At 37.7% G+C, this 12446-nt stretch overlaps 1 protein-coding gene across 2 annotated transcripts in view; it reads left to right on the top strand.

Moving 5' to 3' along the window:
• The first annotated feature begins 7408 nt into the window (after positions 1-7408).
• Positions 7409-12446, top strand: part of LOC138707608 (serine/threonine-protein kinase pim-3-like) — a 35451-nt gene continuing 30413 nt past the window's right edge. Inside the window, exons 1-2 of one of the 2 annotated variants that reach the window (XM_069837243.1) lie at positions 7409-7820; positions 8695-8804. In XM_069837243.1, the coding sequence (XP_069693344.1) occupies positions 7739-7820; positions 8695-8804 (192 nt within the window). In that variant the 5' untranslated portion in view covers positions 7409-7738. Of the gene's footprint in view, positions 7821-7893; positions 7995-8694; positions 8805-12446 lie in introns of those variants that run through there. The other variant, XM_069837245.1, reaches the window with a different exon arrangement.

The raw sequence follows: 12446 nt of genomic DNA, 5'->3' as shown, positions 1-12446 counted from the left end.
CAAATATGAGAGATATGTAGAAACATTAGTATAGTTACAAGAAGAAACTTGCCTTTATATTCATCCATAGCTTCAGAGCCATCACAAGCCGAATTGCACTGCATTACTAACATTCTTAAATTATCGAATGTCAAACGTCGTCGTCGATCACTCAAACAGTTTTTGAACTGCGAAAAGCTTCTTTCAACGTCACAGGACGTTAAATATACTATCCTATCGTCTGATGATTTTGCATTATTCAGCCTGTTACAAATTGTTAAATAGCTCTTATTTTTCTGTTATTTATTCTTTATTCGCTGTGTGCAAGGTTCTGCAGGTCCTTGATTTTTTTCTGACACCTCTTTTATTATTACTATGCCCTTGGATATTTCCAAACCAGATAGACTCTACGGAGAGTTGTCTGATTCGGAACGCGCTGCTTGTTATATTTTTCCAAAAATCCTCGAACGGAATATTTGCTTTAATCATCATCGCACATTAAATCCTTAACAAATTCTGATTTTGCATGCCATAGTGATTTTGATGTTGAGGAAATCACCACCTTTAAAGCGTGTGCAATATTGTCTTTATGTTTTCTGCTGTTACAATTTCTTTCTACGTAATACTTCCTACATAATATTGTAATTTCATACTCACATACTGTACATACAATTGTGTTTGCTTGGATGCTTTATCTCCGTAACAATATATTTAATTTCACATTCTTTTTTGCTTAGTTTCCGTCATTGTAGGTAACTACCTCACTACGTCCGTTCACCACTGCAGTGCATTGCACTATGAAGGCCTGTGTTCGTCTCGTGTTGTTATGATAAGACGGCAAGTAGGCAAATTGATAGCGTGTAGTTGCATTTCTTTTGGTTGCACTGGTCGTAGTCGTTCACCTGTCTGTCCACCTATGCTCCCTGTCGAGTCAACGTGTTTTTCGTGCTGCGCACAAACCCCTCATCTTTACTAATCAGTAACCAAATTCTCCTACTGCAATTACCAAAAATACATTTAATACAGAAACATAACGTGCTTTTGGATTACAGTACAGTTATCTTAAATCAATCCTTTATCAAAAGCTGTAAGTTTAATACTCAACATGCCTGAACAAATGTTCAATATGAGCCCCATCATCATTTTGTCAAGCAATATAAAGATACGGTCACACGTCGCTACTTTTGCAGCGATGCAGAACAAAAAACTGCGCAACTCTTGTACTGCGACGTGTGAATTACAGCGCAACCCGAAAAGTAGCGGCTGCCGAACCTGCTGCCCGCTACTTTTCCATGCTGCGCGCAGCTTAAAAGTAGCGACGTGTGAACAGGGTTCTCAGGGTTGCAGCCGCAGCATTTTTGATATCGGTTTTGTTGAAACTTTTGCTGCGGTTGCAACCAGTGTTACCACCCAAATGTGCCAGTGATACTTTTATTGTTTGGATATATTTTAATGTTAAATGTGATGAAAATAAATTATTTGTACCGGTAACAGTTATTAAATACACAACACAGTCTGAGCATAATTGCTGACGATATAATTTTTTTTTTTTTTTTTTTTAATTTTCCGTAGCGTAGTTCCAAACAGGAGGGTTGCCAACATTGATTACGTGAATATACTGTTGGTTATCATTTAAGCATATAGGCAATTTTAAAAGCTTTATAGTAAAAATAATGACAATTTCTGAATACTAGATACGACAGAAAAGCAAATAATAGATATGGAAGCTTTCGCATGAGTTTCTTAATAATGCGAACATAATCTCAAAATGTATATTGAGAAATCGACACGGAGATGGAAACCTGCAGCATGATTGCGGGTGCAAAAGTAGCGCCTTGTGTGTGAACAGACTCGCAACCTCCAGTTGCAACTTTTGCTGCACTCGGGTTACGCAGCACGAAAAGTAGCGTGCAGCGCGCTACTTTTGGCTTACGTGTGAACACGACACGCAACTTTTGCAGCTGCAGTACAAAAGTTGCGCTGCAAAAGTAGCGATGTGTGACCGTACCTTAACGGCATTTGTTTCAATCTCCCTATGCACAATACACAGCAGAAAAAAAAAATTAATTCATTGAAAATAACCTCAACATTTACATTATTGAATTTTTTTAATCAAGCCCCCCCCCCCCCCGTTTTTAGAAATAGCTCAATAATTTTATTACTTGGTTTAAATTACTTATCATTGATTGGATTATCAGTGTAGAGTATAAGTTAATACGTAAAGGTAGAAAGAGAACAAAAAAAGCTATTTATTGTTATTATTTATTATGTTTTGTTTTTACCATTATTATTCTAAAATCTAGGCCTATTAATAATGTTTCTATGGTTAGACACGTACAGGAGAGATGACTGTAGTATTACGAAAGAACGCGACAAGTTTCGTCATTACATGCGAAATGGTACAGCTTATGTTAGGTTTTGATGCAGGTTCTATTAGCATGATGTGCAACGGTACGGCCTAAAGGAAGTCCGCCTACTTTAGAGAGTTAATATTATTTTTGTGAGAATTGTTTTGTGATAACTCATATCTGCATTCTAAACGTACGGTATACGAATCCCGGTTCAGGATTTTGTCATATTTTACTTATGTCTAAATTATCATAAACAATCAACATCTCAACAAGGAATTGCGAACTAATTTCTAGCGCGTACATCAACACTAGCCAATAGGAGAACACGTATGATTTGGTACGATAGTATGGGAGCTGGTTGAACTTCAATCTTTGTTTACCAGACCTCGATATTTTTAATCTGGAATTCAATATAAGCAGAAGCTCGCCGCAGGTTGCTCTACGGGTTACGAGTTACCACATGCCCGGACTTCGGGCATTAAGGTAGGCGCTCACTTACCGGAACGGATTCGTTCGGTGCGTTCGGATTTTTATTATTTTTACTAGTATTTTAAAGATAGACACTCACTGGAAAAAATTCGTTCGTTGCGTTTGGATTTTTATTATAGTATCGTTCATTGTCCGCGTTTCCGAATGAATAATCAAATGGTGTTCTAACTTACCGTTAGAGAGCATTATTTTATTGTAATGTTCTGAACTGAACCTGGAAATAAAATGAATAGCTCTGTAACTTCAATAAACTATGAAGGACATACCTGGGTAATTTAGTATTTTCCCAGTCACATCCTATATGTTCTTACTTCATATTACATTGCTTAAATTCTAATTTCATAAATTATAAAGCTCTTCATACTGTTGAACTTAATAAAATAACCTTCGCGTCATCCATTTCTTTATATTCAATATTACCGCGATTGAAGGCCTTGTAATCGATATATTTGACATGGAATTCTAAATTTCGATCTTGAACCGTACGGAAATCCGTTTAGAATTCTCTGGAAAGAATTCTGATCGGAATCCGGTCATACGGACACGGCCAAGTGGGCGATGCTTCATTTAAAATAATGCAAAGAATAAAAATCCGAACGCGCCGTACGCAGCCGTTCCGGTAAGTAAGCGCCTACCTTAAAAGAAGCATCGTCCACTTGGCCGTATCGTCTCTGCCCGCATGACCGGATTCCGTCCAGAGTTCTGCCTAGATAATTCTACACGGATTTCCATACGGGTCATAGCAATTATATCGATTACAACGTCTCCAAACTCTGTAATATTGAAGGCATAGATGAAATGGATGACGCGAAGCTTATTTTGTTACTCCAACAGTACGAAGAGCTTTACATTCTATCTATATATAATAGAGATTATAGCAATATAATATGCAAAAAGAACATATGGTATGAGGTTGGAAAAATAATATTTTATCAACCAGGGTACGGTATGTTCTTCATAGTTTAAGTTACAGAGTTATTAATTTTATTTCCAGGTTCAGTCAAGGACACTAAAATGAAATAATGCGCTCTAGCTGTAAATAACAAAATTATTTGATTATCAATTCGGAAATGCGGACAAGTGAGCGATATTATAATAAAAATCCGAACGCGTCAAATGAATTTTTGCCGGTAAGTGAATGTTCTAAGAGCTCAGGCCAGATTGTGTCTTTGTTCGATGTGAACAACCGTGTGACCGTTGTTGTTGTTTAGTCAACTGTCCGAAGATATGTCTAAACCTCACAAGTGATACCAAAAGCACCACTTATGAGGCAACTAGGCCAGGAGATAATAGGGTAGGGTGACTTGTTTCTTTCCCCTTCCATTGAATACATCGCTGATTAGATATATGTTACACTAATCAGACTTCAGATGCATAAAAACAATTGTTTTTCCTCTGACACATCGTCAAGTGAGGTGTACTGCCTGATAATAGAGGTACATATCAGCCAGAACCTCAATCACAGGATCGTGTGACCGATACAGACCGATTATTTAGTCCTGACAGCTCAGCGACGCGAAAGAGGGAAAATAATGGGAGTGGTGGGGAGAGCTCCGAAGTAGTGATAAGGGCGAGCGGTCGGTAAAGGAATATTCTCTTTGTAACTCGTTGCTTCCCCCCTTCCGTCACCTGGCACGCCATAGACTTACTAAATAACCGCGGTGGCACGCTACAGCGCCAACTCCATAATCTTACTCCCTCCACGGGACTATAATATATTCGTACTGTACCATGCTTTGTATTTTAAAGCATGGTACAGTATGATTATATAGTTCTAATGAAGTACATAGATAGCAATATAACATGCGGGCATGAGATAGTTACTCTGCTTGCCATAATAAAATTCACTTCAATTAAATTCCCCAATGTAAAAAAAAACAACTTTAAAATACAGAAGTGAAAGAAACATTGACGCAGCTGTGCACCAACGAGTGAACTGTTCTTTACAATCAATGCACATTTTGGACTATTCATCTCTCTGCGTTGCGCTGGGACTCGCCGCCCCCTACGGTGAAGATTCTTATCCATCTGAACGCGCTCGTTACAACATATTAGTGCAATATGTGTGCAGTGACAAAACCGAACGTTATCGACCATCAATTCGGTGATTTTACTACAGTCTAGTATATACGGTCACGAAGCTCAATACGCAGGAAATATGCATCCATAGATAGTTGCTAACCACTAGGATCGCTAATATCGCCTCATTACAGACAATGCGAAATAGTACCGGCACAATCTATTGTTCCTAGCACCCTCACAACTCAAGCTTGGTGACTGTATAGACTACAGTGTCTGCCACCGTTCCATGTGAAAATGAATATAGAGACCGGCGAAAAAACCGATTCCGAAGTACGACTGATTGTGTCGTGTGAACATTCAATCCTCCCCCACAAGTATCAGTGTGATATCACTGAACCGCCAAGGTATTCTTTGAAACAAAAAAATAATCTATTGCAACGAGTTATCGTTTATCTATTGTACGGCATGTAGGTGTATTGCGGGAAGTATCAGAGTACGCTCGCTAAGGGGCAGAGTACGGAATTGTTCCCTCTACCTACCCTCTCAGCGGCCCGTTGATCTATTGCGCGACATGTAGGTGTGTTGCGGGAAGTATCAGAGTACGCTCGCTAAGGGACAGAGTATGGAATTGTTCCCTCTACCTACCCTCTCAGCTGCCCGTTGATCTATTGCGCGACATGTAGGTGTGTTGCGGGAAGTATCAGCGTACTCTCGCTAAGGGGCAGAGTATGGAATTGTTCCCTCTACCTACCCTCTCAGCGGCCCGTTGATCTATTGCGCGACATGTAGGTGTGTTGCGGGAAGTATCAGAGTACGCTCGCTAAGGGACAGAGTATGGAATTGTTCCCTCTACCTACCCTCTCAGCTGCCCGTTGATCTATTGCGCGACATGTAGGTGTGTTGCGGGAAGTATCAGCGTACTCTCGCTAAGGGGCAGAGTATGGAATTGTTCCCTCTACCTACCCTCTCAGCGGCCCGTTGATCTATTGCGCGACATGTAGGTGTGTTGCGGGAAGTATCAGAGTACGCTCGCTAAGGGACAGAGTATGGAATTGTTCCCTCTACCTACCCTCTCAGCTGCCCGTTGATCTATTGCGCGACATGTAGGTGTGTTGCGGGAAGTATCAGCGTACTCTCGCTAAGGGGCAGAGTATGGAATTTTTCCCTCTACCTACCCTCTCAGCGGCCCGTTGATCTATTGCGCGACATGTAGGTGTGTTGCGGGAAGTATCAGCGTACTCTCGCTAAGGGACAGAGTATGGAATTGTTCCCTCTACCCTCTTAGCGGCCCGGCTGCCAACACAATCTTGCTCGGAAGACGAGCGAAGTTCATTTTAATCAGTCTGCGCACATTTGACCTTGGTGTGCGCCCCATGCCAGTCACGCCCAGAATATATGCCCCTGGATATAAAGTCAATTTTTATTGCAATATTTTCAACTAGTATCCCATATTATCTGTAGGGCATTGGTGATAGCATTCTCATGACGTGAGAATTCAATTAAGTAGATACAGTAGATGCTGTTTATGTTTGGCGCGTTTGTATATCTATAAAGCCCGGTTCAGACGGTGCGTGTTTCTGTGATGGATTCCAAGGTGGCTCCGCGGATGGGTCGCCTGCGTGGTCACTAGCCGGAAGTAACCCGCTCTGGTGGGTCCGTGGATGGCTAGCTTGCTGGATTTCGAGGGTAGATTCCTTCCCATTTTTCGTGATGGTTTGCAGGCTGGAAACCAAAGATGATCATATAATATCACATCTGAAACCACGTCGCCATGTTCGTTGTTTTCCAACTAAACCTGTTTTTTCTATATTCTTTAGTTTCTAAGAAACAATTAAATATCGGACTTTAGCTGTTTTGCACTTATGGCTTAATTACTTTATTACGACATTTACTACTGTTAATGTAGGACTTTAGTTGTTTTCCACTCACGGTTTAGTTTCTTTTTGACCATTAGTGTTGGCAACAGATAAAACAGCAGATGATTTTCCAATTTGAACTCTGAAAAGAGCCAGCACCGTGTGAACAACTACAGTTGGCTACCAACACGGGAGCCAGCAAGTGACCACGCAGGGCGGCCATCAGCGTAGCCACCTTGGAATCCATCACAGAAACTTGCACCGTCTGAACCAGGCTTAACACAAGTTCAGAGGTCTGCAGCATCTTTGATATTAATTCGCTTCATGCATGTTTGCGTGTTTTGCCACAAGATGGCAATTTATTACCTCCCAACGACAAATTCTTCCCTTGAAAGCACTCAGTGATACCAATATTACGTAATTTGTTTCTTGCATGTATTGAGTCTGTTATCTTTTATTTTATATTGTAGTAAATTTAACCAAAATTTAAATTTACACGGATTCTATAGTGACATATTAAGTATACGGAACAAAAATATTCAATTTTGCAAAGTATTTCGTGTACAAATTTGACAGTTGGGTACAGACAAACGGTAATTTAAATATGACGTCATACTCCCACACCAAGAGGGCTTATTTGAAGGCCTCTTGTCCCACACGTTGGTAATGCGTTAGTCATCAAGTTTCTGAACCTTGTTCACGTACATAGTGGCGCGGTGGTGTTTTTAGGTAGTTTTAGAAGGCTGTGTGTGAACAAAATGGCTTTCCCTTGAGCAATGTGCTGAGTAGTGGCTTATAAGTAGATTTTGCAGTTTTTGTTCATTATATCGTGGAGTTAGTTTCGTTATGGAATATTGAACAGTGTCAAAAATTTCGGTACTTCGAAGGAGAGTACTGAGAATTCCTCGTGTGTGTTAGGATTCATAGTAACTCCTTATGTTTATACCAAGGATAGTGAATTACCTTCGTCTCATCGATTCTCCATAATTATTAGATTCCTTTGAAGCTGTATTTTCTGCTATATATATTGGACTCGAAATAATGGAGGTTTCTGATTTAGGAAGATCTATTTCTAATATTTTAGAGGGTGGTTCCCATATACATTCTGAGAAGGAAAAGCAAGGTAAGATTCCTGGAATATGCACGTCATACGTATTTAAGGAAATACCAAGAAAGGATTTCCCAAGTACTTATGGTAACATGTGACTATTCAGCTTTTAGAGAGAGGCCTGCATTAACGGATACGTTCATATCTTACATTGTAATAGTCTTCTGCCTTCTCCATTAATTAATATGAGTAAGTGTATTGAAAGTATTAATATGTAATGACCTTGTTAAATTTTACGAATAGTTACAAGTATGAGTGTATTGAAAGTGTTAATGTGTAATGTCTCGTTAAATTTTACGAATAGTTACAAGTCTTTAGTTTATACCCGTTCAGTATATATATGGTATAATCAATGTTAAATTGCTTGATATGTTAATAGTCTCATTTTATATTAAATTTGTCGTTTGTTTTGACTGAATAACACATGGCGTTCAAGATTGTATGCAAATAAGCTCAGGGTTCCCTGAAGGACGAAACTAAATAACATGTTTTAAAATTAATTTGTATTAAGTTATGTAATATTTGAGCTGATCCCTAGTTTGGGAGCAACATTAATAATATACAGTATAGTTGTGTGTTTGCAATCGATTGTTCAGTACAGTTAGGAAATTATTGTTGCCTTAAACAAGGTTTTTCTTTTTGCAGTATTTACGAAGTTAGGATAAACTTAAGTTTACGGTTTTCTTCCTTCCCTTTTTCCTCCAAAATTGCTATAGACCATGTGCACAGAAAATAGTTCCCTTTTCATAAACCTGATGATGCACATTCTACAAACACAGACAAATTTGTTCTTTTAATCTTGTAAGATAAATTGTAGGCAGGTTAAAAACTGTAAACCAAGTTTTCTCGTTTCCGTACCATATTGATTATAATACATGTTCTTTTTCAGGAATTCACCATTCAGAAACATTTGAGAGGTCTTACCGCGTTGGAAACATACTTGGAAAAGGTGGATTTGGAACTGTGTATTCTGGTGTTCGTGTCCGTGACGGAGTCCTGGTACGTATCCTGTTTAGTGCTTTCTCTGAAGCGTGCATGTTAAGTAAAGCTTATTTAACAATAATGTCGTCGGAAGCGTTTAATACGATACGAAGATGATGGTGTTCATGTGTGTATTGTTTTGCGTATATGTTCAGTAATTTAACATCTGTTAAAATTTTTAATTAGTACGTACCCCCATTTTTAGGATAGGTGCGTTCAATAAACGCATTGGCCTATTAGAATATTTCGTAGCACATTTTTTCGGCACTATTAATTCGGGTTTTGCTATATGAAATTTTAAATTGACGATGAAATTGAGGTTAAATCATACGAGTTTCGACTAAAGGCTGAATTACTTTCAATTTTCTATTTTAAACTAATATGTTGATAACATGAATGCTATACTGAGGTTTTCCCCGATGTAAAGCTAATATACTGCCATTGCGAGTCTTCTAGACTCTTCTCTTCAAATACCGTTTCGGTATCACCAATTCCACAGACGTTATGTAACGTCGTATCTAATAGAGAATCATTAAATAATTGATTTAAAATGACTGCTGTTTAGATATGCTGTATGTATTGTATTTATTAACATTCCATGGTATTCGTACATTGCTTCACAGCTAGAATGTGGAACAAGCCAAACGAAAAAGAAAAAAAAAAATCTTAATAGTACTATAAAGTCTTAATTTACATTCACAGTCTAGTTGAAATGTATACGCAAGAGGTTTACAATATAGTCTACTAGTACAGTGTTGTGTGTATAATTTAAATTGCTAGTATATCGTCATAGATAATCTATTTTAGTGCCGCGTAATTTATTTATTCGTTCGTTTTATTAAGGTGATGTAGGTACATTTTTATATTATCCGTAATTAAGAAAGTTTATTACTTCTATGCCACGATCTGTAGTTAGGCTACTTATTAGTACTAATTCCAATGAGTACTTATACGTGACGCCACACTATTACTATTTCGTGAACTATATTAATAACTGTCAATAAAATGTCCAGCAAGCTACAATTCACTTTGTTCACTTGTACATTCAATATTTTAGCGTATTTTATGTAATTTACAGTAAATACTCTTCGTAATTACAGTATGACATATTACGATACTTGTTTTTGTCAATTAGGAACCTTCGCCTTGCTCAAGATTTTACATTTAGTCGGACGAGGAATATTTTACTTTTTCGGTGTTCTATCAATGTCAATAACGTTTCGGACTCGAAATGTCAATTTGAACACACAAATGGAATCATTCACATGGATGAATATCCGTGCGGTTTTTTTTATAAAGCAAGACGTAAAGCTCTGCAGCAAGACAGTTCTTTTATTACATTTGCTTCACGGTCGCTGCAACCGTGCAGCAAATCAAAACACCGCTTCACAAGTTTGCTGCACGATCCATCATGGCGGAATGGGTGTTTTGGTCCTTTTCAACGTTTATTATTGTTAAAATCGTCTAGTAATAATAATTCCAAGTCATTATCATGAAAGTCGAAACTATTTAACTTGTTCGGTTCTTTTAAGGTTATATTTATTACTGCAGTAATAGAAGCCAATATTAATTGTCCACCATTTTGCAGTCAGGTAACCTAATTGCGGTTTTTTTCGATTCTCATTTTGCTGCAGCAAAGGCATGAAGCGCTTAAAAAACGCATGGTATGAAGTAAAAGTCTAGCAATATGGCTCCAAAACCTCCTTCCCAGAGCCTTATTCCACAAAAGTGTGGTCTAATACATTATTAGTTATTAGTAAAAGTTCTTGTATAGTATGGAGTTGTAACTTTTTGTACCACAAAACAATATACAACAGTTGTATGCTATTAGTAAAATGTTATTATTGACGTCATAAAAGTGTACGTCAGAGGAACTGCTGTTTGCCACATGACGTCATACCTTGAATTAGGTTATGTCCTCCTTGGTAATAAATTCGTATTTCAGGATGCTGGCAACTGTTTATCATCATTCCTGTAATATTTGTCTGAATTATTTTATCAGAAATAATGATAATTTAAAGACTTTATCATGTCCCTATTTTTGTCAATGTTTAAATGTGATGTCACTCAACCGTCGTAATTTTCCGTGCGTAACTGTACCAATTTCAGTCGAGAGATGGTGCAGTATCAATCTTCCCATATGCGCGTCAATTTGTTTGTTATTGTTTCACAAACAATGAAAATTCGTGAAAATGGTGTTAAGAGACGAAATTAAGAGTTAGATGCAAGAATAGACATTCTGTTCGGTACATTTAGCGAAAGTCTAATATATATATAAAGACAATAAGGAGCTGTACTGTAATTGTCATTTATAGCTGCTATCAGATTGAATTTATCTACACATTCAAAAACTTTGATATTTCATGCATATCTGCTATGCCATGATTTTGACTACCATTAACCAGCCAATGAAGTGTATTTAGTAACGGATGCTTAGCTGATAATGATTTACTTCGATTCGTTGGATGTTCTAATCTATGCTTAATGTTAGTGGAAGGCCCTTCTACTTCAAGTACACTTAACCTAAAACGTTCATTATACCCAAGTACACAGAATGGAAATTTATTCTTCTTTGTATGCACGGATATTCTCACTTTTACTACTATTAGACTATATATTTCCGTAAACTATTTCCTTGAATTACACATCTAGTTCACCGGTATTTGAAGTTATTAGCATTCCTTCAGTTGTAGGGAAATATGTACAAATTAAAACAGACTAATACTAATACTTATGTGGATCAGGACAATGAAAAATTTCTTGTACTATTATGAGTATGTAGTAATAAAGTATGAATGAACAAGAAACATCTGTGGAACACAGTTCTACTAATAACTATTAGTCACAGCTCAATACACTTGTAGTATACTTTTGTGGAATAGGATCCAGTTGACTCAGGTTCTGAGAGTATAGAAAGGAGAGAACAGACCAGGGAAAGTGTTTAGAAACGATGTGACGTGACGTCAAACTACACCTTTAACGTTCCATAATTCTCCGCGAACCGCAAAATAGTCTATTGCTGCTATTTCACGTGACTATATTCAAATGTCTAGGGTAGGTCAACTTAGAATTTTAATAGTAGTTACTTGTTGCGTGTGTGGTATAACAGCTAAACTAAAATCTTGAGGAAATACTGTGACTTTCGTAAGTATACATTAAATTGTTATATTATGTATAACGAATGGAATTCATGTAGGTATAGTATGTACTCATCCTTAACCTGAGAGTATAGGTATAGTTTCTAACCATTATTATTTACCTCGTTCACACATTCCCGAAATACGTAAATCGTATAAACGAATGGTTGAAATTTATGAATAAGACAACTCATTATACTCTTTACGCTGTATATAAAAATGCGCATTATTCTGTATATTGCGGTACCGTAGAAGAATTTGTAATGTGAAAAACGGCTGATTAACTTAACGGAAAATAGATTAATTATGTTTAATTCCACTGTTTCACGATTATGCTCCCACCTGTCTTTCTGTATTTTCAGTTGAGGTTGCAGTTTCTGTAGATGTAGTTAGCCTACATCACAGTCTACTATATACAGTCGCGAAGCTTGAGGTGTTTTTTTGCAAATCTCGTGATAAAGCGCTCCAAGCGGTTAGCAACTAGAAACAATAGACTGTCCATGGTCGACTTTGGACTGTGTCG

This window comes from Periplaneta americana, chromosome 10 (genome assembly GCF_040183065.1).
Source record: "Periplaneta americana isolate PAMFEO1 chromosome 10, P.americana_PAMFEO1_priV1, whole genome shotgun sequence".
Classification (NCBI taxonomy): Eukaryota; Metazoa; Arthropoda; class Insecta; order Blattodea; family Blattidae; genus Periplaneta; species Periplaneta americana.
The sequence above is the reverse complement of the archived record's forward strand: the minus strand, read 5'-3'. Positions and strand labels throughout refer to the sequence as shown.